Source organism: Cucurbita pepo, chromosome 1, assembly GCF_057944985.1.
Source record: "Cucurbita pepo subsp. pepo isolate OVF chromosome 1, ASM5794498v1, whole genome shotgun sequence".
Classification (NCBI taxonomy): Eukaryota; Viridiplantae; Streptophyta; class Magnoliopsida; order Cucurbitales; family Cucurbitaceae; genus Cucurbita; species Cucurbita pepo.
Genome location: NC_141798.1, coordinates 1,303,928 through 1,328,897, shown reverse-complemented (window position 1 = coordinate 1,328,897; position 24,970 = coordinate 1,303,928). Strand labels below are relative to the sequence as shown.

Sequence of the window (24,970 nt, the reverse complement as noted above, 5' to 3'; positions counted from 1 at the left end):
AACCCCTCAACCCGCACCTAATCCGCCCAACCTGATATATATGGTGGAATTTCATTGAGCTCTCCTCACGCTCACCCTCTCCATTGCTAAGTCAACAGCCACCGACTGATAGTGATTTTGGTTGTCGGATATGGAACACATTTGCTCAGTGACTTCATTTTTTAAAAAAAATTAATCAACTTTTTTCCTTCCAATATTTAACTCACAACATTAAAATTATAACTATTTTATTAGTTTAGTATACGTTGAGTAGTAAATATTTTAGTTGAGCTATGTTCATGTTAATCAATGAACTAGAATTTTTGCCGATCAATTATTTCGTTCATATTCGAGTATCTGAAGCAATTTTATTTTCTTTTTTTATGAAAAAAATGATTATTTGATAACGGTTTTATGCGATCTATCCTATATGCACTTTACATTTTGTGATAAGTCAAAAAAAAATATATATATATATATATATATATATATTATTGAAAAAGGTATATACACACACGAATTACGAAGATTGAACGTGAAAAAATAAAGTGAGGAAAAAAAAATCCGTGGTTAGAATGTAATATTCAGCCCAAGAGAAGGGCAGTAGAGTAATTTCGTTAAATTCAAACCAAGAACACAAAGGCGGGGATATGGATCATACCACTAACCGTCGAAACCGCTACTCATGTTAAGTGGGAGAAACCAAAATCCAGTGTACGCAAGCGCACAGAATCATCAAACTACTTCACTTCCACGTAACTAAGAAACGGAACACAACAACATCTAATCCACTGATCAAAATCTCATCCAAAATCTAATGGCTAAACCTCCTAAAACTTCCATGGAGCCAAGCATAGAGCAGCAGAAGCAATTGATCAACAGATGCAAGAACAAAGATAAAAAGTTCATAACTTTCTCACACCCCATTTCACGCTGCCCTTCACTTTGAAGAAGAAGTTGAATTGAAATAGAAAGGGATTGTTCAAGAATTGGAAAGGAAAAGAGATGGAACGCAGATGAAGAAAGGGCCATGGAGTGTTGAAGAAGATGAGGTTCTGATGAACTATGTTAACAAGTTTGGTGCAAGAGACTGGAGCTCCCTTCGATCCAAAGGACTTCTCCCTAGGACTGGAAAATCCTGCCGTCTCCGTTGGGTTAATAAACTTCAACCCAACTTGAAGACGTAAGTCATACAATTTCAATTTCAATTTGAATTGCTGTATAGATTCCAATTTCTAGAGGAAATCAGTATTTGTGCAGAGGATGCAAGTTTTCAGCAGATGAGGAGAGGGTGGTAATAGAATTACAGGCACAGTTTGGGAATAAATGGGCGAAAATCGCTACGTATTTGCCGGGAAGGACGGATAATGATGTGAAGAATTTCTGGAGTACAAGGAGGAAAAGATTGGGACGGATTTTGCAAACCCCACCACAGAAATCTCAGAAACATAACCAGAAAATTTCAGAATCTCAAAGACTTCATCATGTATTGCCTGATTTAGAGGTAATATAGTTTGATATCCAAGTTAATAGTTACAACTTACAACTCTGTGATCTGTAGATATCCAACCTTGACTGATGTATTTGCAGGTTCCTACCCTCGTCTCCTCTCAGCTGGAGAAACGATCATCAACCTGGAACGATCATTTTGAGAATGAATTCGAGTTAGGAAATGCAGAGATGCATAAAATGGCATCGTTATCAGTACAGTCAAATATGATAGCTATGGAAACTGAGAATCAAATATTTGGAACTCCATCCGTACACATGCTAGCACCCTTTGACCCTTTTCCTCATTGTTGCATCTCCCAAATCACCCAATCCTCACAAGAGATCGGAATGGTTCCAGACTGCCTCGAACTGGCGCCACACCACATTGCTTCCAATTTGCAGGACGGGCTTGAGCCAGGGCAGACTTCAAAAATAGAAAGCTCCCTGCAGTTCATGAGCAGTTCAATGCCTAAAGAACAAGATATCAAAGCAGAAAGTAGTTTAGAAGTTGAGAATGGAAACCCTTACCATGCAACCGTTGTTGATTGCTTTGACGATTTCTCAGCTGATTTGTTTGATTTTTTTTATCAACCTCCCCCTTCATTTTAACATCCAAGCTCCACTAGCTCAATAGACAATGCATCCCTGTCATAGTTTATTAGTTTGCTATTTTCCTCGGTGTCTCTGGTTGAATTGTGTAGCTTACTTCCTGGGTGCTATTATCAGAGTATATCTCTTATCAACAATCACTAGTTAAGGGTGCGATCAAACTAACACTAATGCACTAGTTAAGGGTGGCCCAAATATTATGTGAAGAAGAACAAAGTTTAAGTTGTATGTCCAACTGACATTGTAAATAGAATTATTATTCACACGCTAAATATAACAGCAGTATTAGTTGTATGTACAACAGATATCTAACTTCAGATCAATAACTTGAAACAGAAGTAAATCCTGGAAGGTTATTACAACTAAACGCGCTCCATTTTATGCATCACACTGTAGTTTCTTTCACTGTGCTAGCTGTTCACATCCGAACAAATTTTAAGTTTAATTAACCAACCAGGCCAATCGAACTAAGAAAATAACTCTCAGATATAGACCTGTCGCTAGAGATAGACTTGTATCAAAATTCATCCAAGAATAAAGGTCGCCCGAGGAAATAACTGCTGCTGATTTATCTCCAAATTGTTTAATTGGCATTAGTAAAAATTTCCTTATGATGTTCTATGAGGCACTGAATGACCTCGATGGCACTATAGTCAACTAGCAAGGCATCATCCAAAGGAATGTGTGAGGAAGCATCTGTATCATCACTCTCTTCTGAAGCACAAAAACAAAAATAGTGAAAATTAATCCAGGGGGACCATCGAAAGGACAATCGAGGATAATTTTGCACAACTATTTTCCTTCTTAACAATATATGTGTTGAGTTTTCAATGCTGCACCATGAATAATAGCTTAATGAACAGGACATTAAAGGCTAAACGGTTCAAAATGTCCCTACTCACTTCTTATACAGATGCAGCCTAAAGATTCGCCGCAAGAATGTTCAAAGAGAGCTTTATTATATGAATTAAAAGTAGGGGTAGCAAAGACAGAGCATCGTATTCTTTATAAGAGCTTCTAATTAACCACTAACTACTAAAAACAGTGCACTACCTAAACAAAGAATTAACAGCAAGCCCACATACAGTAAACTACTCAAAGCTACTAAAGTGCAGGGTAAAGGTTGGAATATGCCCAAACCTCACTACTTAATACCTTTCACATTTCCTCAGTTGAACATCTAAGACAGTAGTCATAATAAATTTTATTAAATAGATAGAATTATCAGCATAAAAAGGTGGTAGGTCTTTTCACACACTTCAGATTGTCAATCAATATTAAATGGATAATATAACTCATCACCATCATTCTCATTCCAAAGCATGCGACTGAAATGTCCACTCCAAAAGAGGAAAAATCTAGAGTTATTTCCAATTATAAAGCACATAGCAAACAATCAAATATCAAGGATTGGCCAAGTTACCTGAAAGCATGTCCCATGCACTGTAAGTAGGTGATGTATTATTCGAGGACTTTGCAGAAGAATTTTTAGAATGATAATCCCAATATTCCCGATAGAATTCTGGCCGCCTGTCCGTTTTGCCACATTATTATAGGAGTCATCTCCTACGAGCATCCATCTATTGAAGGAATACAGACATTAGCAACACAACAAAGAACATGAATGGACTATTTACGTTTGAGTATATGAGAAGAATGATGACTCCAAAAGTTAGGCAAGAAAGGTCAAATTTTCAATGCAGAAAATTAGCAATTACACATCAGAAAAGATTTAGCAATATAAAAAATAAAAAAAAATAAAAAAATCGTATCAGCTACAATTAGAGTGTCCTGGACAGCACGTGCTTTGCTTTAGAAATTTGTGCATAGAACCCTGAAGAGACATCCATAAATCGTCTCAGGCAAAATAATAGCCAAAATACCCAAACCATCAAAGGCATACATCATTGGCTACGCATGACAGTATATCATGTTGATCACGAGAAAGATTATGAGATATAGGTTCTGAAATATCTGAACACATAAATATATGGGTCATCATGATGTTGCACTAATAAGTTATTTTCGAACATGTAAAAATTTGCAGCCTTGCACGCAAGCTTCTCTATCTAAAATGTATGTAGTGCTTCGATATCAAGTAGCATATAAAATAATCCTTTATGACGATGGTTAATTCAAGACAACCTCTGATAAATGCATACCAAGTGACTTTTTCAAGGTTTGAAGTTTGTATTAAAGCAGAGGTCATCACATAAAGTTAGTTAAAAAACTGCATAAATGTGTTCTTACAAGCCAACTTAAACTCATAAATGGACCTAAATAAACAAAAAAAAAGATCTATGTGTAAGCATGCACACAAGAGAGAGCACCAGCCTTGTTGAGGACCAGTAAACATAATATATTCTTACATGCCAGCTCAAATTCATAAACAGTCCTATATAAACAAGAATGCAACAGAAATGAACGAACATGTATGCATGCACAGAGAGAGAGATAGAGACCCTGCCTTATAAAGCAGTGCTGTTTGGCTAATGCGGAGAAATAGTGCAGTCATAAACTCTAAGGTCTTGTACGTGCACCCCTGATCTCATTGTAAAGCTTAAGTGTGACTAGTGGCTCAGGAAAACTGGCCAGGTAACATTTAGCTAGAGCTGCTATATCAACTGGATTTGTACCTTCAGGTACTGGGGCATTGGCATCTGAAAAATGTATGCAACCGACACACATTGTGAAGTTATTGAAAGTAGATCACAAAAGACAAAACTTAACCGCATAAACTACTTCCTTTACCTTGATTATACATTGACACCAACTGCTGAAGAACCCTTTTATCTCCGTCAGACTTAAATAGCCATGGTGAGTTTAGCCCTAAAAAAAAAAAAAATAAAGGATAAGCAAGGCAAATGTTCGATGGAATTTTCGTCACATGCAAAAAAAAAACATGTATAAACGCGTTCATGTATGGAAGTAATTTTGAAATCCGGTACCTGACGAGTCGAGATATTCAGCACATCTGACCAAAATATGTGGAATGACCCTGCTTGACTGTTGTCTTTGTACGGTTACCTCAATTGGAACTCCAAATACTAGAGATTCATATCAAAATAAAAAATTAATACAGACCCATGCAAGAAAAGTTTGCAGAGAGCTCAAACGTGTAAATTACTCGATAACATTAAATAAACTAAATGGACAAAATTCAGAAACTTACCATCAGTACTGGCAACCTCCTGCATAATTGTAAACAAACATGAGTTAGATCACGGGTATAATATGCGAAGAGAGGCAAATTGTCAACTGTATAGGATGAAGATTACCTTCTGCCTTCGTTCAACTGTCAAAGTTGTATTGTACTTTTGTGCAGTCTTTTTTACAAACTAAGAAATATACACAAGTCGAATATGAAAGGAAATATCATTTCATGTAACATAAAAATGGAAAAGAAAAGTTTCGCCAAAATGACCTCTTCAACTTTAATCTTTCCCCACGACAACTTTCTCCTTTGTCTCTGACATGCCTTTTCTCAAGAATGTGCCAGTAGTAGCCAATCCGCCCTTGACTACAGAACCAACTCGTTCAACCACATCAACAGCATTTCCTTTTGCATCCTTTGCAACTCCCCCAACGAAAGTTCCAGCTGATTGTCCAGCTTGTTTCAGCTTTACTCCTGCAATATATCATTATAGGATAGAAAACATGAGAAGTAGAAATGCAGGAGAGCAAACAACAAAATCATATTCATTTAAGTACTGAAAAGAGTACCTGATGAAGAAAAGAAACCACCAGCCTTCTCCTTCCACTCTGAAGTATTAACAGAAGGCATTGGACCAACTTTGAAACCAGCGTCAGTTTAAATTTGTGTATTGATTATGCCTGTTGCAGAACAATACATCGACGTTCAAAATAATAGCACCTCATCAAATGATGCACCGATTCATACTTTCCCTTACACTATTAAATTCAGTTCAAAAGAAACCCCGAACGATAAGGAATCTGACATCCATGACTAAAAACTTAATTACTATAATTCAGTTCATTCTCAACTAAACACTATCATCAACTGTCTCAATACTCTCAATTATATTTCATTTTCTATCCTTTCCTAGTAAAAATTAGTGAAAAAACTAATAAAGTCATCCACTAGAACTCTTTAAACATTTCACTTCTTTCCTCATCCCAGTAAAATTGATAAAACAAACAAGCTAGTCATATCCGATGCAAAAATCTAGGAACCATCCACTGTCAGTGAAACACAACTCAACCATAAACATAAAAATCGACTACCGCACAAGATCGTCCAAATAACATCACAAAATTATTTCAAAGTCGAATTCTCTGCTAAATTTCCCGACAACAGAATTTTGAATTAAGAACAAAAATCAGAGAGTGGCAGAATAAAGAGAAATAACATTAAAAAAAATCCACGAGCTCGAGAAAAGAAAACTAACGATAATCAATCACAACTGTTTACATTGATCAAACATAAAGAAATTTCTACCAGTAAAGAATTCTACCTCGCAGTCGTAATCGAGTACCAACAAAGCAGGAAAATCCCTAGAATCGCACAAGAACTTGGCCGAGAAAACCGAAGAAGAAAATTGTACTTAAGTACCCACGATTCCGAAAAGCCAAAAAAACCGCGCTCAGCTTGCAGAAGCTGAAGATCATGAGGTCCCTCAAAGGCCAAGACTCCCTCCAAAAAAATAAATTAAATTAAATTAAATTTCACCGAGTGTGCAAACTCAAATAATAAATCGGACGGTTGTGATGTGATTAGGCAAATAGAATTCCGCCACGTGGAACGACTACAACAATATCTAGAGGGTTTTAAGAAACAGTTGGTGAGTTGGGTTTCCGACTTTTACCGTTGAAGTAATAATTCCATTCTTTTAATATATTAATTCGAAAAATATAACCCATTACCATATTTAAAAAATTAACTAGAAAATAAATTGCAATTTATATTCTATAGTATTTATTTTTGCGTAAAAGAAAATTAATTTTTTTAATCTTATTATATAGAATATTTATGAAATTCTACTTAACTTATAAAATTATATAAATTTATTATTATTTTATACCATCACACACACTAAGGACAATTTTTTTAAAAATATAAAACATCAATTAAATAATATTTAATTAGCAAAATTATAATATAATGTTAAAAAAAAATTAATATTCACACCATCCATATATAGATATAGATATATTTATATTCATTTATAAAAATTGAGATGGGTAGGGACTTGGGTGGGGCGAGGACAAGTATTCGTCCCTATTCCCATTTAACTCACGGAGATAATATCTCTGCACTCCCTCCATTTTCCACTCGGGTGGGTCTCTGTAGATTAAATAGATGTCGTTATGTATTAATTGATGAAAACCACATTTGAATGATAGTGATCATGACCCGATTAAAAGAGAGATGTATGAATGAACTAATAGTCGTGAAGACTTATGACAATTTTATGTGTTGAGTGGTCATCCGTTCCTTATACTCTCGACTCTTGTCTGGGTTCCACAACAATTGGAGTAGTCATGAAGACTTATAATAATTTTATGTCGAGTGGTCATCCGTTTTTTATACTCTCGACTCTTGTCCGGGTCCTACAACAATTGGAGTAGTCGTGAAGACTTGTAACAATTTTATGTTGAGTGGTCATCCGTTCCTTATGCTCTCGACTCTTGTCTGGGTTCCACAATAATTGGAGTAGTCGTGAAGACTTGTAACAATTTTATGTTGAGTGGTCATCCGTTCCTTATACTCTCGACTCTTGTCTCGGTTCCACAACAATTGGAGTAGTCTTGAAGACTTATAACAATTGTATGTCGAGTGATCATCCGTTTGTTATACTCTCAACTCTTGTCCCGGTTCCACAACAATTGGAGTAGTCGTGAAGACTTATAACAATTTTATGTCGAGTGGTCATCTGTTCCTTATACTCTCGACTCTTGTCCCGGTTCCACGACAATTCTCTTCCAAAACCAATGCTCCATCCAAACCCTATCCATCTGTTCAATGGGAATATACTTAGTCTCCGGCAAGAAAAGCAACACAAAGGAAGTCATAATCAAAACCCATCCACCAAAGAAGAAGAAAGTGCCACTTTTCAAGCGACAAAGCATAAAGAGAAAGCTCTGAGCTATGGCGAAAGTGAAGAGAAAATTTGCAGCCACTGTAATGCTCTGCCCAGCTGATCTAATCTCCAGCTGAAAAATCTCACTCGGAACCAACCAACCAAGAGGACCCCAAGACCACGCAAACCCAGCAACATATATGCATATCAAAACAAGAACAAGATACGCATACCCTGTGCTCAGCCCGCCATGATCACCCAGTTGAGCAGCCATTATGCTTCCAATTACTATCTGCGAAACAAACATTTGAACTCCGCCAATTGTGAACAAAGCTCTTCGCCCAAGCTTGTCTACTAGAAGCATTGAAATTAAGGTCGCTGTAGTGCCCACAACCCCAACCACGACTGCCGACAACAGTGAACCACTTTCATCTAATCCAACAGTTCTAAAAAGAATTGGCGCGTAGAATGAAATGACATTGATACCAGTTACTTGTTGGAAGAACTGTATGGCTATGGCCATCACAAGTTGAGGTCTGTACTTTCGTTGAGTAATTTTCGCGAACGGTTTCTTCATTGCCTTTGATGTTGCATTCGCCTTCACGAGATCTTCGAATTCCGCGTCGACGTCGTCTGTTCCACGGATCCGTTGCAGCATTTTCTTCGCTTTTTGATGTTCATCGCTGCGTTGAATCAGGCTGTTTGGAGTTTCAGGTAAGAAAATCGAACCTAAGGTTAATAGCGACGCCGGAACCCCAGCCAAAGCTAAGGAGATTCGCCAACTGGAGCTGTTCTTGAGCTTCTCGGTTCCGAAATTGACGAGATTAGCCGAAAGTACGCCGATTCCAACGCAGAGTTGGAAGCCATTGTTGATTGCTCCCCTGTAATTGTGCGGTGCCATTTCCGAGAGATACAGAGGAATCGCCTAAAGAAAAATCATCATAATTCCAATAATTTCTCAATTAGGGTTACGAAACCCGAAACCGAAGGCGATTAGAACAAAACCTGATTAGTGAATCCAAGGCCGATTCCGAGCAGTATCCGGCCAAGTAGAAGCATGTATACATTGGCGGCCGCTCCGCCCAGGGCGGCACCGACGAGAAAGGCTACCCCGCCGGCGAGAATGGAAGGCTTTCTTCCGAAGGATCTGGTGACGGAGGAAGCAAAGAAGGTGAAAACAAGGCCGGCAATGTAGAGGGAAGACGTGAAGGAGGTCAAGAGTTGGCTATCGAATTTGCAGTAGTTGCTTATTTCTCCATCTTCTTTCATCTTTCTGTTCACTTCCGCGAAAAATTTGTTCAGAAATGGCTCCATTGATGTTACTCCACCTTCACAACAGTAGCTTTGTTCATCATTCACACACAAAACTTGTGAGAACTTGGAAGAAATTTGTGGAAATGTATTTTACAAATCTGATTTGTGGAGATTGTTAGGAGGGGATGATCCTAAATTTATAAGTAAGGAATACATAATCGTAGGGATCAATAATTCCAAACAGAACATATATTGATCATGATACAATAGATACCTGAAATTCCAATGTGGTAGCCGAAAATGAGGCCTCCCACGGCAGCCACCATACAAGAAAGTAGCAGAAATAACGTCAATTGGCCCTTATAATCATCCTGTCCTGTGACCTTCACAAACCCTGCAATAGCCATTGATAGATCTTGGTTGCTACTGTTTCTTTAGAGGACGAGAGATTGATGAAGAAGATGATGATAAGCTTTTAGCAAACTCTATTGACTCGTATTTTCAAAGATCAACATTAAATTATGTAGTTTAGTGTCACATTAGTCAATGAAATACTATCATATTTAATTCATTTGAAAAATCATAGAGTTGCTTTGAAATTTGGGCGATAAACTTAAACTTTAATATTTTTATTCGAATTTAATTTGAGGACTCCATCAGTTAAATCAGGGATGGAATTATATATCTCGTTGTGACCGACCTTTTATATTTTATAAAATATTCAAAAAAAAAAAAATTATAGAAAAAGACAACAATATATATCTGGTTCTGACCTATCCTTTATATTTTATAAAATATTCAAAAAATATATATATAGGGAAAGACAACCAATGCATATTTTATAGTGCACAGATCCATAGCTGCAGCCCAGATAATGTTTTCTTTGGCTTTTCTTTCCAACTTTCTCTTATGGCTTTAAAACTTGTGTGCTGGTAAAAATGATAGTAAAGTTAATTTTATTCGTCAGCCTCATGATTATAAAATGCATAGAGAGGTTTTACACTTTTATAAAAAAATGTTATTTTTGTTTCATTCCTGATTTGAGATCTCATTATGTTATTTTTGTTTCATTCCTGATTTGAAATCTCATTAAGTTATTTTTGTTTCATTCCTGATTTGAGATCTCATTATCCACTTCTCTTGGGCTAGCGTCCTCGCTGGCACAATGGTCTAACTCTAATACTATTGTAACAACCCAAACATACTAATTGTCCGTTGTGACTCGTTACGTATTATTGTCAGCCTCACAATTTAAAAACGTGTCTACTAGGAAGAAGTTTCAACACCCTTGTAAGGAATGTTCCGTTCTTCTCTCAAACCGATGTAAGATCTTACAATCCACCTTCTTGAGAGATCCATCATCCTCGTTTATACATTGCTCAGTGTCTAGCTATGATAACAACTGTAACAGTCCAAGCACACCGATAATAGCATTTAGGATAAGGGGGCAAGAGAGAGCGTAGTGCGAAGGATTATCGAGAATTGGTTGTTGGTTGATTTTATGTTTAAAATAATCGTAAAAATATATTTTAATTTTTTAAAAAAATTTAAAGTGATTATCCAAAAGATAAGTATATTTAAAAAAAAAAAGATAAAAGTTGATAAGGTATTTTTATCAATTCAATAAATTTACTTAGTTATTATTATTATTATTATTATTATTATTATTTATTTGTAAGCGGCGGGCTTGGGAGTGCCAGAAAGACCGTACCCTATCGAAACGTATGATTAAGCGTTCAGGTTCTCCTTTTGCAAACAGCGGAACGGTCGATTTCTTTGTTCCTCGCATCGATCTCTTTCTCCCTCTTCAAGGACTCCACATGGACTCTCTCAACTCAAACCCTAACCCTAATTCCGCCATCGAAACCCTAGTTCCTTATCCTCCTGATTATTCTACTCCCGAAAATTTCGAAGACCACGATCGTGACTCTTCTATCCCGCCCACTTCCGATTATCACAACTCCTCCTTATTTTCGGGACAAGAAGCTCAGGATTTCCAAGGTCGAAACTCCTCGATTTCTCATGGTGAGAATCCGGGGTTTAGTTCTGGGAATGGATATGCTGACAACCAAGCGGCCGATGGTGTTCATATCGGTGCCAATAATGTGCCGAAGGTGGAGATTCAGAGGCCGCTGCTGTCGGAGAATGGATTTACGAACACTCATAGTGGCACCGACAAGGACTTCTCCGGTGGCGAAGAGGAGACCACGAGTAGGCGCCGACGTCGGAGCCGATGGGACCCTCAGCCCGAGAGTAATGACCAGAGTGGTGGTGAATCTGGGAGCGGTACGCGGAAGAGGAAGTCTCGCTGGGCTGATGATGAGCCCAAGCCGGTAATTCAACTTCCTGATTTTATGGGAGGTATTGAGTTCGACCCTGAAATTCAAGCTTTGAATAGTAGGCTTCTTGAGATCAGTAGAATGTTGCAATCTGGTATGCCTCTGGATGATCGGTCTGAAGGTGCTCGTTCGCCTTCCCCGGAGCCAATATATGACAATATGGGAATAAGAATCAATACTAGGGAGTATCGTGCTCGAGAAAAATTGAACACAGAGAGACAAGAGATAATTTCTCAGATAATTAAGAAGAATCCTGCATTTAAGCCCCCAGCTGATTACAGGCCCCCGAAGCTTCAGAAGAAGCTTTATATACCGATGAAGGAATACCCAGGTTACAATTTTATTGGGCTGATTATTGGTCCTAGAGGGAATACACAGAAGAGGATGGAGAAGCAAACTGGCGCAAAAATTGTAATTAGGGGCAAAGGGTCTGTAAAAGAAGGTAGATTGCAACAAAAGAGGGACCTAAAGCATGATCCGGCTGAGAACGAGGATTTGCATGTTCTAGTTGAGGCTGAAACGCAGGAATCACTAGAGGCTGCGGCGGAGATGGTAGAGAAACTCTTACAACCTGTTGACGAGGTCTTGAATGAGCATAAGAGGCAGCAGCTTAGGGAACTTGCTGCCTTGAATGGAACCATAAGGGATGAAGAATTCTGTAGGTTGTGTGGCGAGGCCGGGCACCGTCAATATGCATGCCCCTCGCGGACTTCAACATTTAAGAGTGACGTACTTTGTAAAATATGTGGCGATGGTGGGCATCCGACAATTGATTGCCCAGTGAAGGGAACGACTGGGAAAAAGATGGATGATGAATATCAGAATTTCTTGGCAGAGTTGGGAGGCACGATTCCAGAATCAGCAACCAAGCAGACCCCTACACTGGCAATAGGTTCGGGCACTTCAGGAAACAATCCTCCTTGGGCTAACAATACAACAAGCGCCAGCAATGCTTCACAAGCTGGCGTTGGTGCAAACGGTGTGAAACCTGCTAAGGAATATGACGATACAAACTTGTATATAGGCTATTTGCCTCCAACTTTTGATGATGATGGTTTGATTAGATTATTTTCAACATTTGGTGATATTGTGATGGCTAAGGTTATTAAGGATCGGGTTTCTGGATTGAGCAAAGGTTATGGATTTGTTAAGTATTCTGATGTTCAGATGGCAAATAATGCAATTGCCAGCATGAATGGTTATCGACTAGAGGGCCGAACAATTGCTGTTCGAGTTGCTGGGAAGCCACCGCAGCCTACTGTACCTCCTTGCCCACCAGCATCGGCTGTGCCCACTTATCCAGTTTCAAGCCAGCCTGTTGGTGTCTATCCATCTCAGCAGTTCATGCCGGGTGGTCCTCTTGGGAATGTTCCTCCACCTTCAAATTATGCAGGAACTCCAGTTCCATGGGGTCCCCCAGTTCCTTCTCCATATGCTTCTTATCCCCCTCCACCTCCAGGTTCTAACATCTATCCGCCAGTTCAGGGTCAGGCCATGCCTCCTTATGGCGTCCAGTATTCTCAAGTCCAGACAGCGCCCCCTGGTGCTCCATCTCAACCAGTGTCTTCGGGTGAAGCACAACAGAGTTTTCCGCCAGGATTGCCATCTGAAAACCCTACTAGTCAGCCAACTACTGCATACGGGAGCACTTTATATTCGATGCCACCAACTGCTCAACCCTCTTACCCGCCTTCTTCATACGGTTACCCACCTTATTATAGTGCAGCTTCTACTCATCCACTACCCATGTCTACATCAAATACGGATCAGCCTCAACCACCCAGCGGGAATGTTCCTTGGTCTACAAATCCTCCATTACCTCCTCCTATGCCTTCTGCAGGGAATACAGTATCAGGTGCAGATGCTGAGTATGAAAAGTTCATGGCAGATATGAAATGATTCTAGTTCTGATTTAGCATGCTTCGATTTTGGAGGAGGTATGTTGAGATTCTTTATTGTCATTTTAAACCCTGGGTAAACTTCTGTGAAATGGGGTCATTTCCAGTTTTGAACCCTTGATGAAAAAGAATCATTTGTTGAAACTAACGTTATTGGGTTTTTTTCATGGTCATTTAATTCGTAACCATTTTTGTATTCCTAACCATTTTTTACTAATCAATTTTTATATGTTTCTCCCTTCAGTATGATTAGTCTTGATTTTTGAACAGCCAAACAGGATCGAGTTATCTCTGTAGCCCTGGATATGGAAGGATCATACTGCTGTAGGAGTAGACTATTGTTTTGTTTCTTGACACTCTGTTTTTTATCCAAAAATTAAAAAAAAAAATCTTTGATTTATTTGTTTTAAAGTAGTTAATTCTAAGACACAGAGTGCTCCCAACTAGTTGGCTATTGTTTTCATTTTCTTAGTTTTTTAATGTATGGTTACACAGTCACACTTATGAAGGGTATCTAGAATTGTATAGAATTTTTGGAATATTTATTTCTAAGCCATATAAAAAGGCATTTCAATATTTAGATCTGCCTTAATATTTTTCATTTTAAGGGTGAGTTATGCCTATTTTATAAGATTAAAATTTATGGTATTTTCATCTCAATTGATTAATTTTTATGTTTTGTGACGTCTTAATTTTAAAAACCTATATATGGCTTTAAGTTGAAACTCTTAAAAGATAAGAGACCAAATTAGTTGAAGACCCCAATATTAAGGACTAAACTATATATTTAGTCTTTTAACAGAAGAACGTTTACTTTCTTTTCTTCTCTTTTCATCACCGACAAGATAAAATAGATTATTGTACTGTTTTCTTTTCTGTATCTGCAATCCTCTAACATGTTGATGAATATGAGAGTGATATGGTTATGTGTGCCATTTTCTTTTCTCCAAACAATCCACCATCCTCTTAGACGTTGTTGATATTGAGTGTGAAATTGCAATGCACTCATCTTTTCTTTGAATACAATTTGTAGTTTTCTCCACACCTTTTTTGTTGTTGTGAAGTATACTTGTTGATTAGTCTTGCAGTTATTAATCTTCCACTGGTATCATGTAAAATTTGACAGGACTGATGTTTCTTGGAGCTGATTACTTACCTCTTGCCATGACTTTGTTGGGAGTTTGGGACTCACCTCTTTAACCTTGCTGTACTGTCTTGACATTTGCAGAGATTCAGGCTAGAAGTTCTTGTCACACTGCCTTGTATTGAAGGATCCAGTTAATTTGTGCTCGTCTATTACTATTATTATTTTTACTTTCTTCATTACCTACTTCACAGATTTAGGTAATGATATTTCTTGATACATACTTGTTGCTTATCCTAACAATTTATTTATCATTGCTTCCTGTTTTGACATTCTAAGTAATATTTTATTGTTATGGCGTTGATGCCTTCCATCACTTGATCAATCAGGTAATTGTGCCCTCCGTTTCCGTGTGAATTATGTGGTACAAAGAAGAATTCCTTTAACATTTCTTCTGTTAGATGTATGTTGATTGCTTGGGCTAACATGATTCTGTTCAGCATAATATGCTTTTCTGTTTTGAGGGTTCTAAATATTTAAGTATTATGGTGGTGGTGGTATTCTTCATGCCTTCCATCGGATCATGCCCTACAGATTTGACACCTGGTGGTATGTGGAAAAACTACCTTGATTTATAGCATTTTTAATAATTTCTTCACGTTTATAATCTATTCTGATGACTTTTTCTAGTTCTCTTATGGCAGGTTAAAGATGTCAGACTTGTTAAATCACAGGCTATCCAATTTATATATTGTAAATCTATTGATTGTGTGTGTGTGTGTGTGTGTGTTTTTTTTTATTGTCTTGTTGCCGGTAAAGTGCTAGATAATTTTCTGCTGATGTTGGAAAAAGAAAAGACAACTTTCTACATGCTTGGGGTAGCATCTTTGGTTTCTGATGACATATGAGACCTTGATCATTATTTTTAAATAATAACCTTTATTTTATTCATTGACAGTAGTCACCCTAAGCTAATAAACTTGAAAAACATGGAGTATTTGTACGTTGTTATTGAGTTGGTTGGTTGGCTGCCTGTTATAATGCGTCTTGTGTGAGGGAAGCTTTTGTTAGATTATCCAATTGTTTTGCTCAATAGCTTATACCTTTCCGGTTCTTTATAGCAATGGATTTAACTCGCTTATAGATTTGGTGGAATGTGCTGTTGTGCTTCTGACCAATAGGCACCGAGTGAGTGCCCTACTTTATAGATTGGATGGAATGTGCTATTTGTGGCTCACTTGTTTCAAATCTCGCTTTGCCTGTTGGTTGTCATGGTCACGGTAGTGAGGAACAAGGGGAGTTTAAGGAAAAACATCATTCCTAAAAGGTCTTAAAAGCATCTTGTGCTTGCTTGTATGGTTGTTTTGTTTCTTTTGCACATCGTTTACATGGGTCTCATATTTCCATTTTGTATGGTCCTTCATAGCCATCATATATAATATAATGGCTTAAATCTTCAAGACAAGAAAGGATGTCTCTCTAGGGGTTTAGGCTTCTTTCGTAAGCTATTTTTTGACTTTGCTGACATGATTGTGAGTTCTTAAGGTCAATCGTATTAGATGATAAAAGTGCCACTATGTGGTTCCTGCTGTCTGCCCCATTGGTCGTGGATTCTTGCTGATGAAGAACTTGATTTACAATTGCCTGTTTCATTGCAGGAGCAGGATGTGGTAGTAGTGTTTGAGGGAGTGTTTAAAATATTTTGCCTGGAAGAGTTGTATTATTTAGTGTTACTTTTGGAGGCATATTCCATATGTCGTACTTCCTGCATGACCGATCTTTGGTATATCAGTAAGGCAGTTGAAACTGTACATGTATAGACCATAATTTAAAACAGTCTCCCCCAATTTATGGCCTGCTTTACTAACGCAACTTGACTAATGCAGATGCATCTTTATGGCAGAAGTGCCATTATCTTTCTAAAAATTGTAGGGACAGAGGGGGCCGTTCACTCCCATTTGTTGCTGGCCTTTGTCCTCAAATCTGAAATGGGCATATATGGCATCTCTCTTCATGGTAAATTTTTAAAGATGTTTTAACATGCGAAACGAATCACCGTTCATTCAATGTCAAATGTTGGATGGAGTTTAGTTTGTGAGATAATGTTGGTAGGTACATATGAGCCAGTCAAGTCATTTACAAGTCACTTTATTAGGACTTCCATGAGAGTTAACTGGAAATGAGCTATTATGTTGCTTTTTTTGATTGATCCTACCTGTTCCGATGGAAGTTTTCGGGTTTGAATGTTGTCGCTGGCGCAATGATCTTGTTTGTGTTTCTTTGAGTTGTTTCTTCAAGGCTTCTAACTGTTTTCCTTGCGAAACTATTGTTTTATCGTTATGTTTGAAATATATATATTCAAGTTTTTGACTAAGCTTATTGTTATAAAATACAAATTAACATGTTTTTTTGCCGAAATTATTTTAATCAACGAACTGTCATGAAATTAGGGTTTGCAAATTAATGATCAAGTTTAAAAATTACTTAACCACGATGACACCAAGTATCTAATATTGCTCCATTACCTAAGGTTAAAAGTGTGAACACCTACACTCTAAATGCTCAAGGTCGTTTGGGATTAGGTTAGACAAGAACTTGTGAACGGTTGTTTGAGGTATTTTTGAATGCCTTCTTGTTTTGTTGTGAGCAGTTCTAAAAGGGGTAAATACACCCGACAACGGATCATTTAAAATCGATTTTAATCCTTTTAGGCTAGTGTGGTTGAAAGGAGCAAGACACCCAAGAACTGATTGTCAAATGACATGTCAACATTTAATTACGATAACTATGTTTTTGTGAAACATGAAACATGTATTATTTTAAAGCTTTGGGACTAAATGTATATTGAATCTTATAAACTAAACTTAGTACTTCAAAAATAGTATTCAAAAATAGTATTCAAAAATAGTAATCTAATAGAAACTAAATTCAAAATACTCCAATTTAACAACAACAAATATATATATTACTTAATAATAAATAAAAATAGGAAACCTTAGTGTGGGTATATATATCTTTTCCATAAACTAAATGACAAGAAAATTAAATAAATATGAAACCTTAGGCTGCTTAATTTATTTATTATTTTTTTTTTTTTCAGAATACACTTTTTAAACCTAATTAATAATCAGTAAAATCTAAAAAGCGCCCAAACGACGCCGTTTGATATTTCCATTCTGGAAACAAGGGGCAGAAATGTAAAAAAGGCCAAATATATTGCGCTTGCCCGAAGAAAAAACCCTAGCTCGAGAACCAGACTTATATACCTCAATTTTCTCTAACCTCATTCGTCTTCTCCGCCGAGCTCTGCAGAAATGGGTATGTACCTCTGCATCATCTCATTGTTATCTGATCTTTGCTTTACTTCCAAGTAACTTTACGCTAGATGTATTTCATGACTTCCTGCATTTTCTTTCTCTAGCACAATTCATTCAGGTTTGTATGTTGTCACTGGTTTTTGCTGAAGGTTTTGTGAAGCTTCTAGATCACTTCCTTGTTTCTTTTTCGTTTTTCTAGTTTTTTTTTTTTAATTATTCTTGAAAGTTCGTTATTTGAGTCCTGGTTATGCGTTCGACATTGATTTGGTGTTTTATCAGGTGCTTATAAGTACGTATCTGAGCTATGGAGGAAAAAGCAGTCCGATGTGATGAGGTTTTTGCAAAGAGTGAGATGCTGGGAATATCGCCAGCACCCTTCAATCGTTCGTGTTACGCATCCCACTCGCCCGGATAAGGCTCGTCGATTAGGCTACAAGGCCAAACAGGTACATGAATCTCTGCACCTTTGACTCTCTGATACTTGCTTTATTATTGATTCTTGGTTTGAACTTCATGACATCTTTTAAAAATTTAGAAGTAATGAGATAAGACATTGAGTTTTGTTTACTTTTGCTGTCCGCATTTCCTGAGTTAATTTCTTCATAATTTGTTTACATGTAGAAGTTGAATGTGATTCACATTCGACCCTTCTATGGTTTATGCGTCACTTGTGCTTTTCTTTATGCCTGACACGGATTACTCTTGATCTTTTCTTTAAAAAAAATCGTGCGCATTGATTAAAAATAAATGTTATAAAATTGTTGCTTCACTATGTTTTTTTCTGTTAATTGGATGGAACGATTTGGTTCCCTAGGAAAAGAACAATGTTAGAACTGCATTGAGAAAATACTGTATCGTATCCACTCTTCTCTTTGGAAAGTTTCTGTTTGATGAATGGTTCAAGTAGAAATAAGGGGAAAGTAAGATTTCTTTGCAATTGCTCGAGAAAGTAGAAGTAGTTCTGATATTTGTTTTGCATGAGGAGAGAACGACTTATGTGCATTTATTCTTACACGTAAAAACATAGATATAGAATATGTAAAACATGGATACTCTCCATTTGAATCCTCATGAGTGACATAGTGCAATCATTTCATCATATTTGTCAACAAACTAGAAATCAATTTTTTTCTCATCTGTCTACTATTATGCATTTTCTTATTTTAGCAACAATTTTGTAGGGTTATGTTGTATACCGTGTACGTGTGAGGCGTGGTGGAAGGAAGAGGCCTGTTCCTAAGGGTATTGTATATGGTAAGCCAACAAACCAGGGTGTTACCCAGCTGAAGTTCCAACGCAGCAAGCGTTCAGTTGCCGAGGAACGTGCTGGCCGTAAGTTGGGTGGTCTTAGAGTTCTCAACTCCTACTGGATTAATGAGGTAACAAGCGATTATTATTAAGATGAAATAAAACGGACTTGACATTGACATACACTTATTCCTTGTATTTATTCTTATGGAACCGAACAAGTTGAAGTTTAGGAGAGTTGCTTCTTAACCTTCCCGAAAACAGTCTGCTGGAGTATCTCTCTGATAATTTTCTCTTCATTACTGCAGGATTCAACATACAAATACTTCGAAGTGATCTTGGTTGATGTGGCTCACAATGCTGTTCGCAATGATCCAAGAATAAACTGGATCTGCAATCCTGTTCACAAGCACAGGGAACTTCGTGGTCTCACATCCGCTGGGAAGAAGTACAGAGGTCTTCGTGGAAAGGGTCATCGTCACCACAAGGCAAGACCTTCACGAAGGGCTACATGGAAAAGAAACAACACGCTCTCTCTTCGCCGGTACCGTTAATCTCAGCGACCTCATTAGATTCCATCTCATCCTTGTATTTTGCTCAATTGCTTGGTTGTCAAAAAAGAAACTTCAGTTCTTCCAAGTTTTTGTTTAAATTTACTGTTAGCGAAACTGGGTTTTTCTAGTGTTTCAAGCGGATGCATTTTTGGTTCTTTTCTTGAGAAAACTTGAGTTCTTATTTTCACTGCAAGACTCTTGTTCATCATTTATTTTCTCTCCAAGTTTTTCCTCCAAAAAAATGCCGATGTCGTCTGTTACTGATTAGGGAATTCAAGAACATTAGAGAATTCTAACTCATCCAGAAATCACTTCTTGAGCTTCAGAATTGTTCTTGTTAACAGCCATTTTGCAGGAGATTGAAATTTATCATCAACTCAAAGCGTTAGCTTTGGTTGTTTAATCTTTATTCTGCTGATTGTTTTTCATAAGAGCCTCTGTTCATTGAGGATCTCTCTATTAGTAGTTGACATGTGAAGTAGCACTGTTGAGCTAATACTAACAAAAGGCAGTGTGCCGGCCACTCTAAAAAGGCACTTTTTCTCCTTTTCTTTTCCCAATATCTTTTCTAAAAGCCTTCCATATCACTAGTTCCCAATGGAATACTTTCATCTGTTAACAAGTCGTAGTGGTTGACAACTGAAAAACAAGCTTCTTCCTCATTGATAACACATAAACTGCTGGTTTCCCCCCTGTTTTCTTTCATTTTTTTTACTATGTTCTTCTCATAATCATGTCACAAGGATGCCCTTTTGCTTTCTGCAGTTCCATCGGTAAGTAAATATGAAAATTACCTTCAATTACCTTCCTTTAGAATGACATTGTTTATGCCCCTTCTCAAGACATAGCTACATGAATACTGAAAGCTAAGTCGTGTTGTATTCCTTCATGGAAAACTCGGTCTGTACATAAGAGCGAGTGGGAAGAAGATGATGGACAAAGGTACTGTTGTATCGTTCGATATTCTTTCATTTTTCTCAATGAAAGCTCGATGAATAGTCAAGCACGTATAAGAGAGGAAGGTAGAAGATGAGGGGCAAAGGAGCTGAGGTGATGATTGAAAGGCCACATGCCATAGCTTTGTGTGTTGGAGAGGTAATTATAAGGTTTGAAAGCATGGAGAGAAAAAGGAAACAAAAAAGTGAATGAACTTATGATTAAGATGTAGACTTTAGGGGCAACAAATTTCACCATAAACTATGTTCCATCTTCTATACCAGAAATGATGACAGTTTTTGAGCCTTGCTTCACTCTATTTTTCACCTTCAAATTGCAGTATCCATCATTACCAGAAGCACATCATATTTGTTTTTTTTTTCAAAATACCAAATCACGAGTCTAACGTACTAACCACTCGAGAATGAAGCATCAATATGAACATCCAACCTGATTCACCTCTAGCCTTCCAAGGGACGTTTGGCTCGTAGTTTTAAATAAATTTGGTTTCTGTAGTAAGATAAGAAACGCGAGCTTGTATGGTTTTTTTTGGATTTTTTTTACTTCACAACCTGTTTGCCTTTCTTCTTTGTTTTCCGTACATTAGGGTTGTTCAGACGAAAAACCGAGTTGCATTCTAAATGAAGCTTAGTCCTTCAAACCTTCAATCTCACAATTTTAGTAGCTAAACGTTCACACGCTTCAAGGGCAGTTTTATAGATATCAAAATTCAATAATGAGAGAGAATATGGAAGAAAAAAAAAATATATATATATACATATATATATATATATATATATATTTTTTTTTTTAATGATGAAATATCATATTGTTAAGTAATAATTATATTATGCCAATTTAAATACACATCAAATATTTGAATTCATTTTCACAGCTTTAACTATGTGCTAATAAAAAAAATAAAATCATATTTTTTTTCTAATGAGTGCTAAATAAAAACAAGACACTAATCTAATCTAATGATTAGAGGCCTAATTAGAGAAGAAAAAAAACATCATTAAAAAAATCAAATGGTTAGTAAAAAAAAACTATTGATTTATTCTTCACCTTTTTTAATGAGAGGTTAAATTTTCTATTAATTTATGTAAATTTTAGAATAATCAAATTAAGAATATTTCAAGAACAATACATCCTTCCAAGGCAACTTTTGTTTATTAAAAACAATGGTCATAATATACTTCTTTGAATACTTTTAACCTCTTACTCACAAAAGTCACTTCCACCCAACGCTCTCGGTGTTCTCGGTACTCCCGTAGCTCGCAAGAAGAAAAAAAAAATCATCTTTTTTTTTTAACCTCCACCCACGAAAGTCACTTCCACTCAACCCCTTATGGGCTCTCAGTGCTCCAGTAGTTCACGATAAGGAAAAAAAGATTAATCCTCTTTTTTAACCTCTACCCACAAAAGTTACTTCCACACAACGCCCTTTGGGCTCCCAGCTCTCCCGTGGTTCGTGAGAAGGAAAAATGACTCATTGTTTTCTTTAACTTCTACCCACAAAAGTCACTTGCACACAACGCCCCTGAGTTCCCAGCTCTCCCGTGGTTCGTGAGAAGGAAAAATGACTCATTATTGTTTTTTTAACCTCTACCCACAAAAGTCACTTCCACCCAACACTCTCTAGGGCTCTCAGTGCTCCTGTGGTTCACGAGAAGGAAAAAGGACTCAAATTATGTCTATCTACGTCACGCGTTATTATACTCCAAATATCACTTTTCCAAACATTTGTCTAAAATTGCAAACGAGGACAAAAATATTAAAATTTGAGCATATTTCCCACCCTAATTTTGCAAAGAAGGGTCTAAATCATTTGAATTTCCATTTTAACCCCTTCTTTCTCAAAATATGTAGAGATGCCCATTTGATTAATATTTGCAATAATGATGTTATGGGTCCCTTAATCTTGACTTAATCTTCCCAAGATTTACTAAATAATCCCAAACCCTAATCAATGTAATTAACCCCTTTAATCACATGCTTCCCCCTATGGCATGATTGTAAATATAAATGTCTCATGTAAAAATTAAAAAATAAAAATGTGTTAAATGTTTTAATGATATTAAATTATTAAAATGAATTTAAACACTAATGTTATGAATTTAATTTAACTAATTAAAATATTTATTTTAGACCCAATAAAATTAAAATTTATATATATTGGAAATATTTTTATAAATATTTTGTTTTGGTTTGGAGGGGCTTTTTGTGTTAGACACATTCATTAGTTAAATGACATAAAGATTTATTTTTAAAAAAAACATAATTAAAGTACTAATAATTATATTTTGTTTGTTATAAGCTAACATCATTATTTCCATTTATAAATTAAAGTTATTCAATCAAAACTATGCCTTATTATTAATAGAAAAATAAATTTTTGGTAAATAAGATAATAGAAAAATAAATAAATAAATAATAGTTTTAAAAAAATGGTTTTGGATACTCGAGATTTTTTTATTGTCTGGAAAAACTGCTCGTGCCCATTCCTAATTAGTTTTAAATTTTTTGAACATTGGATGCAGGAAACTGGTACATAGATGTCTACCAGTTATCTGTCCTTGTCTCCTATTTTAATATTGTAAATTTTTCATTTATTTTTTGTGAGGTAGGGGCACAGAGAATTCTTGAGTATTAGGTTGTGCGAATATAATCTCTGTCTCCAATCTCATTTATTAACTGAAAAAAATACTCATCATTCTCTCCTTCATTTTCTGTTTAAACGTATGATTCGAATCTAATCTAACTGGTGGTTTTCTTCGACGGGTCATAGTTTGAGAATTCGAGCAATAAGCACTCTCGCATTCTACGAGCGAAAAATTCTCATTTTGTTTGGAGGAGGTTACGACTCCCTACCCGATAGTTATATGTTGTAAGTCGTTGTTGTCGTCTTTTTGCTTGCATCACATATAATATCAATTTCAATCTCTCAAATCTTACTTTCAAAATTCTCTTTCGAAACCTCTCTGTCCCAGTTTTCTAAAACTTTTTTCTTGAACTGGGGTCAGAGGCTCGAGCATACGTCGCTTGGTCGTAGACGACGCAAGAACAAATTGACTTAACTCACTTACTATCTCTAAGTACATGTCGTGAAAGTGAAATGAGAGGGGCAAAATTGTCACAATAAAAATTTAAAATAATTTTTTTAAAAAAAATGGAGCCATTTGAGTTTTAAGGGAGAAGGGGAAAATGAGAGAAAATCACGCGTGGCGTGGGAGCGTGAAATGATGCGATAAATTTGGATTTCTTGGTGGGGGCCCACAACTGTCAGGCAGTGCCATGCACGTGCCATTATGGGACCAGACATGTCTTGCCACGACAAATAACTACAACAAATGAAAAAAAAAAAAAAAAAAAAAATCCTTTTTTTCTTGTCTCTTTCTTTTTTAGGAGCGAAGGGAATGAAGGAGACAAAATGGGAGGTGGGCCCTCACCACATTTTTTTAAAATAAAGTAATTGGGCCCCACAGGCCCATTTGAATGGTCTGGGCCTAGGGCATGCTCTGTTCTCATCACTCTCTCATTGAGTTCTTAAAAAAGGAGGTGGAGAAGAGAAGACTATAGCAATGGAGGGATGATTTTTGTGGGGGTAAATTCCTCCCCACTTTGTCTTACCCCTTTCATCCCACTATTCTTTTTGCACAAAAGGGAACAAGGGCATTTTTGTCATTTGAAACACGTTCGACCTATCAAATTTTAACGATAAACGTCACTTGATTTTATTTGACGAAGATAAGATCGACAGATAGTAAATGAATTTTACATAGATAGATTTCTTTGATTTATAAGAATCGAATTAAATTTTAAAGATATTCGTTGATTTTTATTAGGTAGACTACCACCAATTTGTACATGATTATAAAAATTGAGTTATGCTCATGATAACATGATTATAAAAATTGATAATCACGTTATCTTAATCAGTCCCGAGTAAGAAATAGGGCACTCACTCCTAAAACCGATAGAGTAATCGGTAATATTAAAGCCATATGGATAACCTCTTCATCTTTTTTACCCTCAAACAAAAAAGAAAAAGAACAAAAAAAAAAGGACAAATTCCTTTCTAAGGAACAAAGGGAATGAAGGGTATTTAGGTAATTTAGTAATGGAAATGGAAGATGGGTAATGATGATTTTGTTTCATAGGCTTGCGGCTTTATACAGTGTCTTCCAAATATGCCTTACTTTTAAGTGTCTCCCAAA

General features: G+C 36.6%; 5 protein-coding genes and 1 pseudogene across 7 annotated transcripts; 4 read left to right on the top strand and 2 right to left on the bottom strand.

The window, feature by feature from the left end:
• The first annotated feature begins 573 nt into the window (after positions 1-573).
• Positions 574-1,492, top strand: LOC111802376 (transcription factor DUO1-like). Its single transcript, XM_023686720.2, has 2 exons — positions 574-1,162; positions 1,240-1,492. The coding sequence occupies exons 1-2, from the start codon at positions 996-998 to the stop codon at positions 1,490-1,492; spliced, it is 420 nt and encodes a 139-aa protein (XP_023542488.2). The 5' UTR covers positions 574-995.
• Positions 1,422-2,153, top strand: LOC147793760 (uncharacterized). The gene has a single exon (XM_087116930.1). The coding sequence runs from the start codon at positions 1,558-1,560 to the stop codon at positions 2,077-2,079; it is 522 nt and encodes a 173-aa protein (XP_086973056.1). The 5' UTR covers positions 1,422-1,557; the 3' UTR covers positions 2,080-2,153.
• Positions 2,154-2,302: 149 nt separating this feature from the next.
• LOC111802321 (putative Rho GTPase-activating protein At5g61530) lies at positions 2,303-6,760 on the bottom strand (annotated as a pseudogene). The gene is made up of 12 exons (XR_015422413.1): positions 6,555-6,760; positions 5,803-5,913; positions 5,504-5,707; positions 5,358-5,417; positions 5,252-5,270; positions 5,028-5,126; positions 4,831-4,908; positions 4,542-4,739; positions 4,449-4,474; positions 3,983-4,053; positions 3,503-3,645; positions 2,303-2,793 (listed from the first exon to the last, which is right to left on the bottom strand). The product of XR_015422413.1 is annotated as a putative Rho GTPase-activating protein At5g61530 (transcript).
• A 415-nt stretch (positions 6,761-7,175) lies between these two features.
• LOC111791344 (hexose carrier protein HEX6) lies at positions 7,176-9,878 on the bottom strand. Of its 2 annotated transcripts, none has more exons than XM_023672636.2 (3): positions 9,649-9,878; positions 9,126-9,448; positions 7,176-9,045 (listed from the first exon to the last, which is right to left on the bottom strand). In XM_023672636.2, the coding sequence occupies exons 1-3, from the start codon at positions 9,779-9,781 to the stop codon at positions 7,981-7,983; spliced, it is 1,521 nt and encodes a 506-aa protein (XP_023528404.2). In that variant the 5' UTR covers positions 9,782-9,878; the 3' UTR covers positions 7,176-7,980. The 2 variants fall into 2 exon arrangements, with proteins under 2 accessions (XP_023528404.2, XP_023528413.2); XM_023672645.2 differs by having other exon boundaries at positions 9,126-9,462; positions 9,649-9,790.
• A 1,185-nt stretch (positions 9,879-11,063) lies between these two features.
• On the top strand, positions 11,064-16,542 carry LOC111778842 (splicing factor-like protein 1). The gene is made up of 2 exons (XM_023658827.2): positions 11,064-13,650; positions 14,738-16,542. The coding sequence occupies exon 1, from the start codon at positions 11,099-11,101 to the stop codon at positions 13,610-13,612; it is 2,514 nt and encodes an 837-aa protein (XP_023514595.2). The 5' UTR covers positions 11,064-11,098; the 3' UTR covers positions 13,613-13,650; positions 14,738-16,542.
• A 1,340-nt stretch (positions 16,543-17,882) lies between these two features.
• Positions 17,883-20,007, top strand: LOC111778850 (large ribosomal subunit protein eL15z). Its single transcript, XM_023658838.2, has 4 exons — positions 17,883-18,013; positions 18,292-18,458; positions 19,194-19,391; positions 19,569-20,007. The coding sequence occupies exons 1-4, from the start codon at positions 18,010-18,012 to the stop codon at positions 19,812-19,814; spliced, it is 615 nt and encodes a 204-aa protein (XP_023514606.1). The 5' UTR covers positions 17,883-18,009; the 3' UTR covers positions 19,815-20,007.
• The last annotated feature ends 4,963 nt before the right edge of the window (positions 20,008-24,970 follow it).

Bases quoted from the DNA above. Each gene is read 5' to 3' on its own strand.
- LOC111802376 (XM_023686720.2), top strand. From the start codon at position 996: ATGAAGAAAGGGCCATGGAGTGTTGAAGAAGATGAGGTTCTGATGAAC. The intron at 1,163-1,239 runs GTAAGTCATACA...GTATTTGTGCAG, and splicing joins CTTCAACCCAACTTGAAGAC to AGGATGCAAGTTTTCAGCAG.
- LOC147793760 (XM_087116930.1), top strand. From the start codon at position 1,558: ATGTATTTGCAGGTTCCTACCCTCGTCTCCTCTCAGCTGGAGAAACGA.
- LOC111791344 (XM_023672636.2), bottom strand. From the start codon at position 9,781: ATGGCTATTGCAGGGTTTGTGAAGGTCACAGGACAGGATGATTATAAG. The intron at 9,449-9,648 runs GTATCTATTGTA...ACTGTTGTGAAG, and splicing joins CTACCACATTGGAATTTCAG to GTGGAGTAACATCAATGGAG. The intron at 9,046-9,125 runs GTTTTGTTCTAA...ATTTTTCTTTAG, and splicing joins GCCTTGGATTCACTAATCAG to GCGATTCCTCTGTATCTCTC.
- LOC111778842 (XM_023658827.2), top strand. From the start codon at position 11,099: ATGATTAAGCGTTCAGGTTCTCCTTTTGCAAACAGCGGAACGGTCGAT.
- LOC111778850 (XM_023658838.2), top strand. The intron at 18,459-19,193 runs GTACATGAATCT...ACAATTTTGTAG, and splicing joins TAGGCTACAAGGCCAAACAG to GGTTATGTTGTATACCGTGT. The intron at 19,392-19,568 runs GTAACAAGCGAT...TCATTACTGCAG, and splicing joins ACTCCTACTGGATTAATGAG to GATTCAACATACAAATACTT.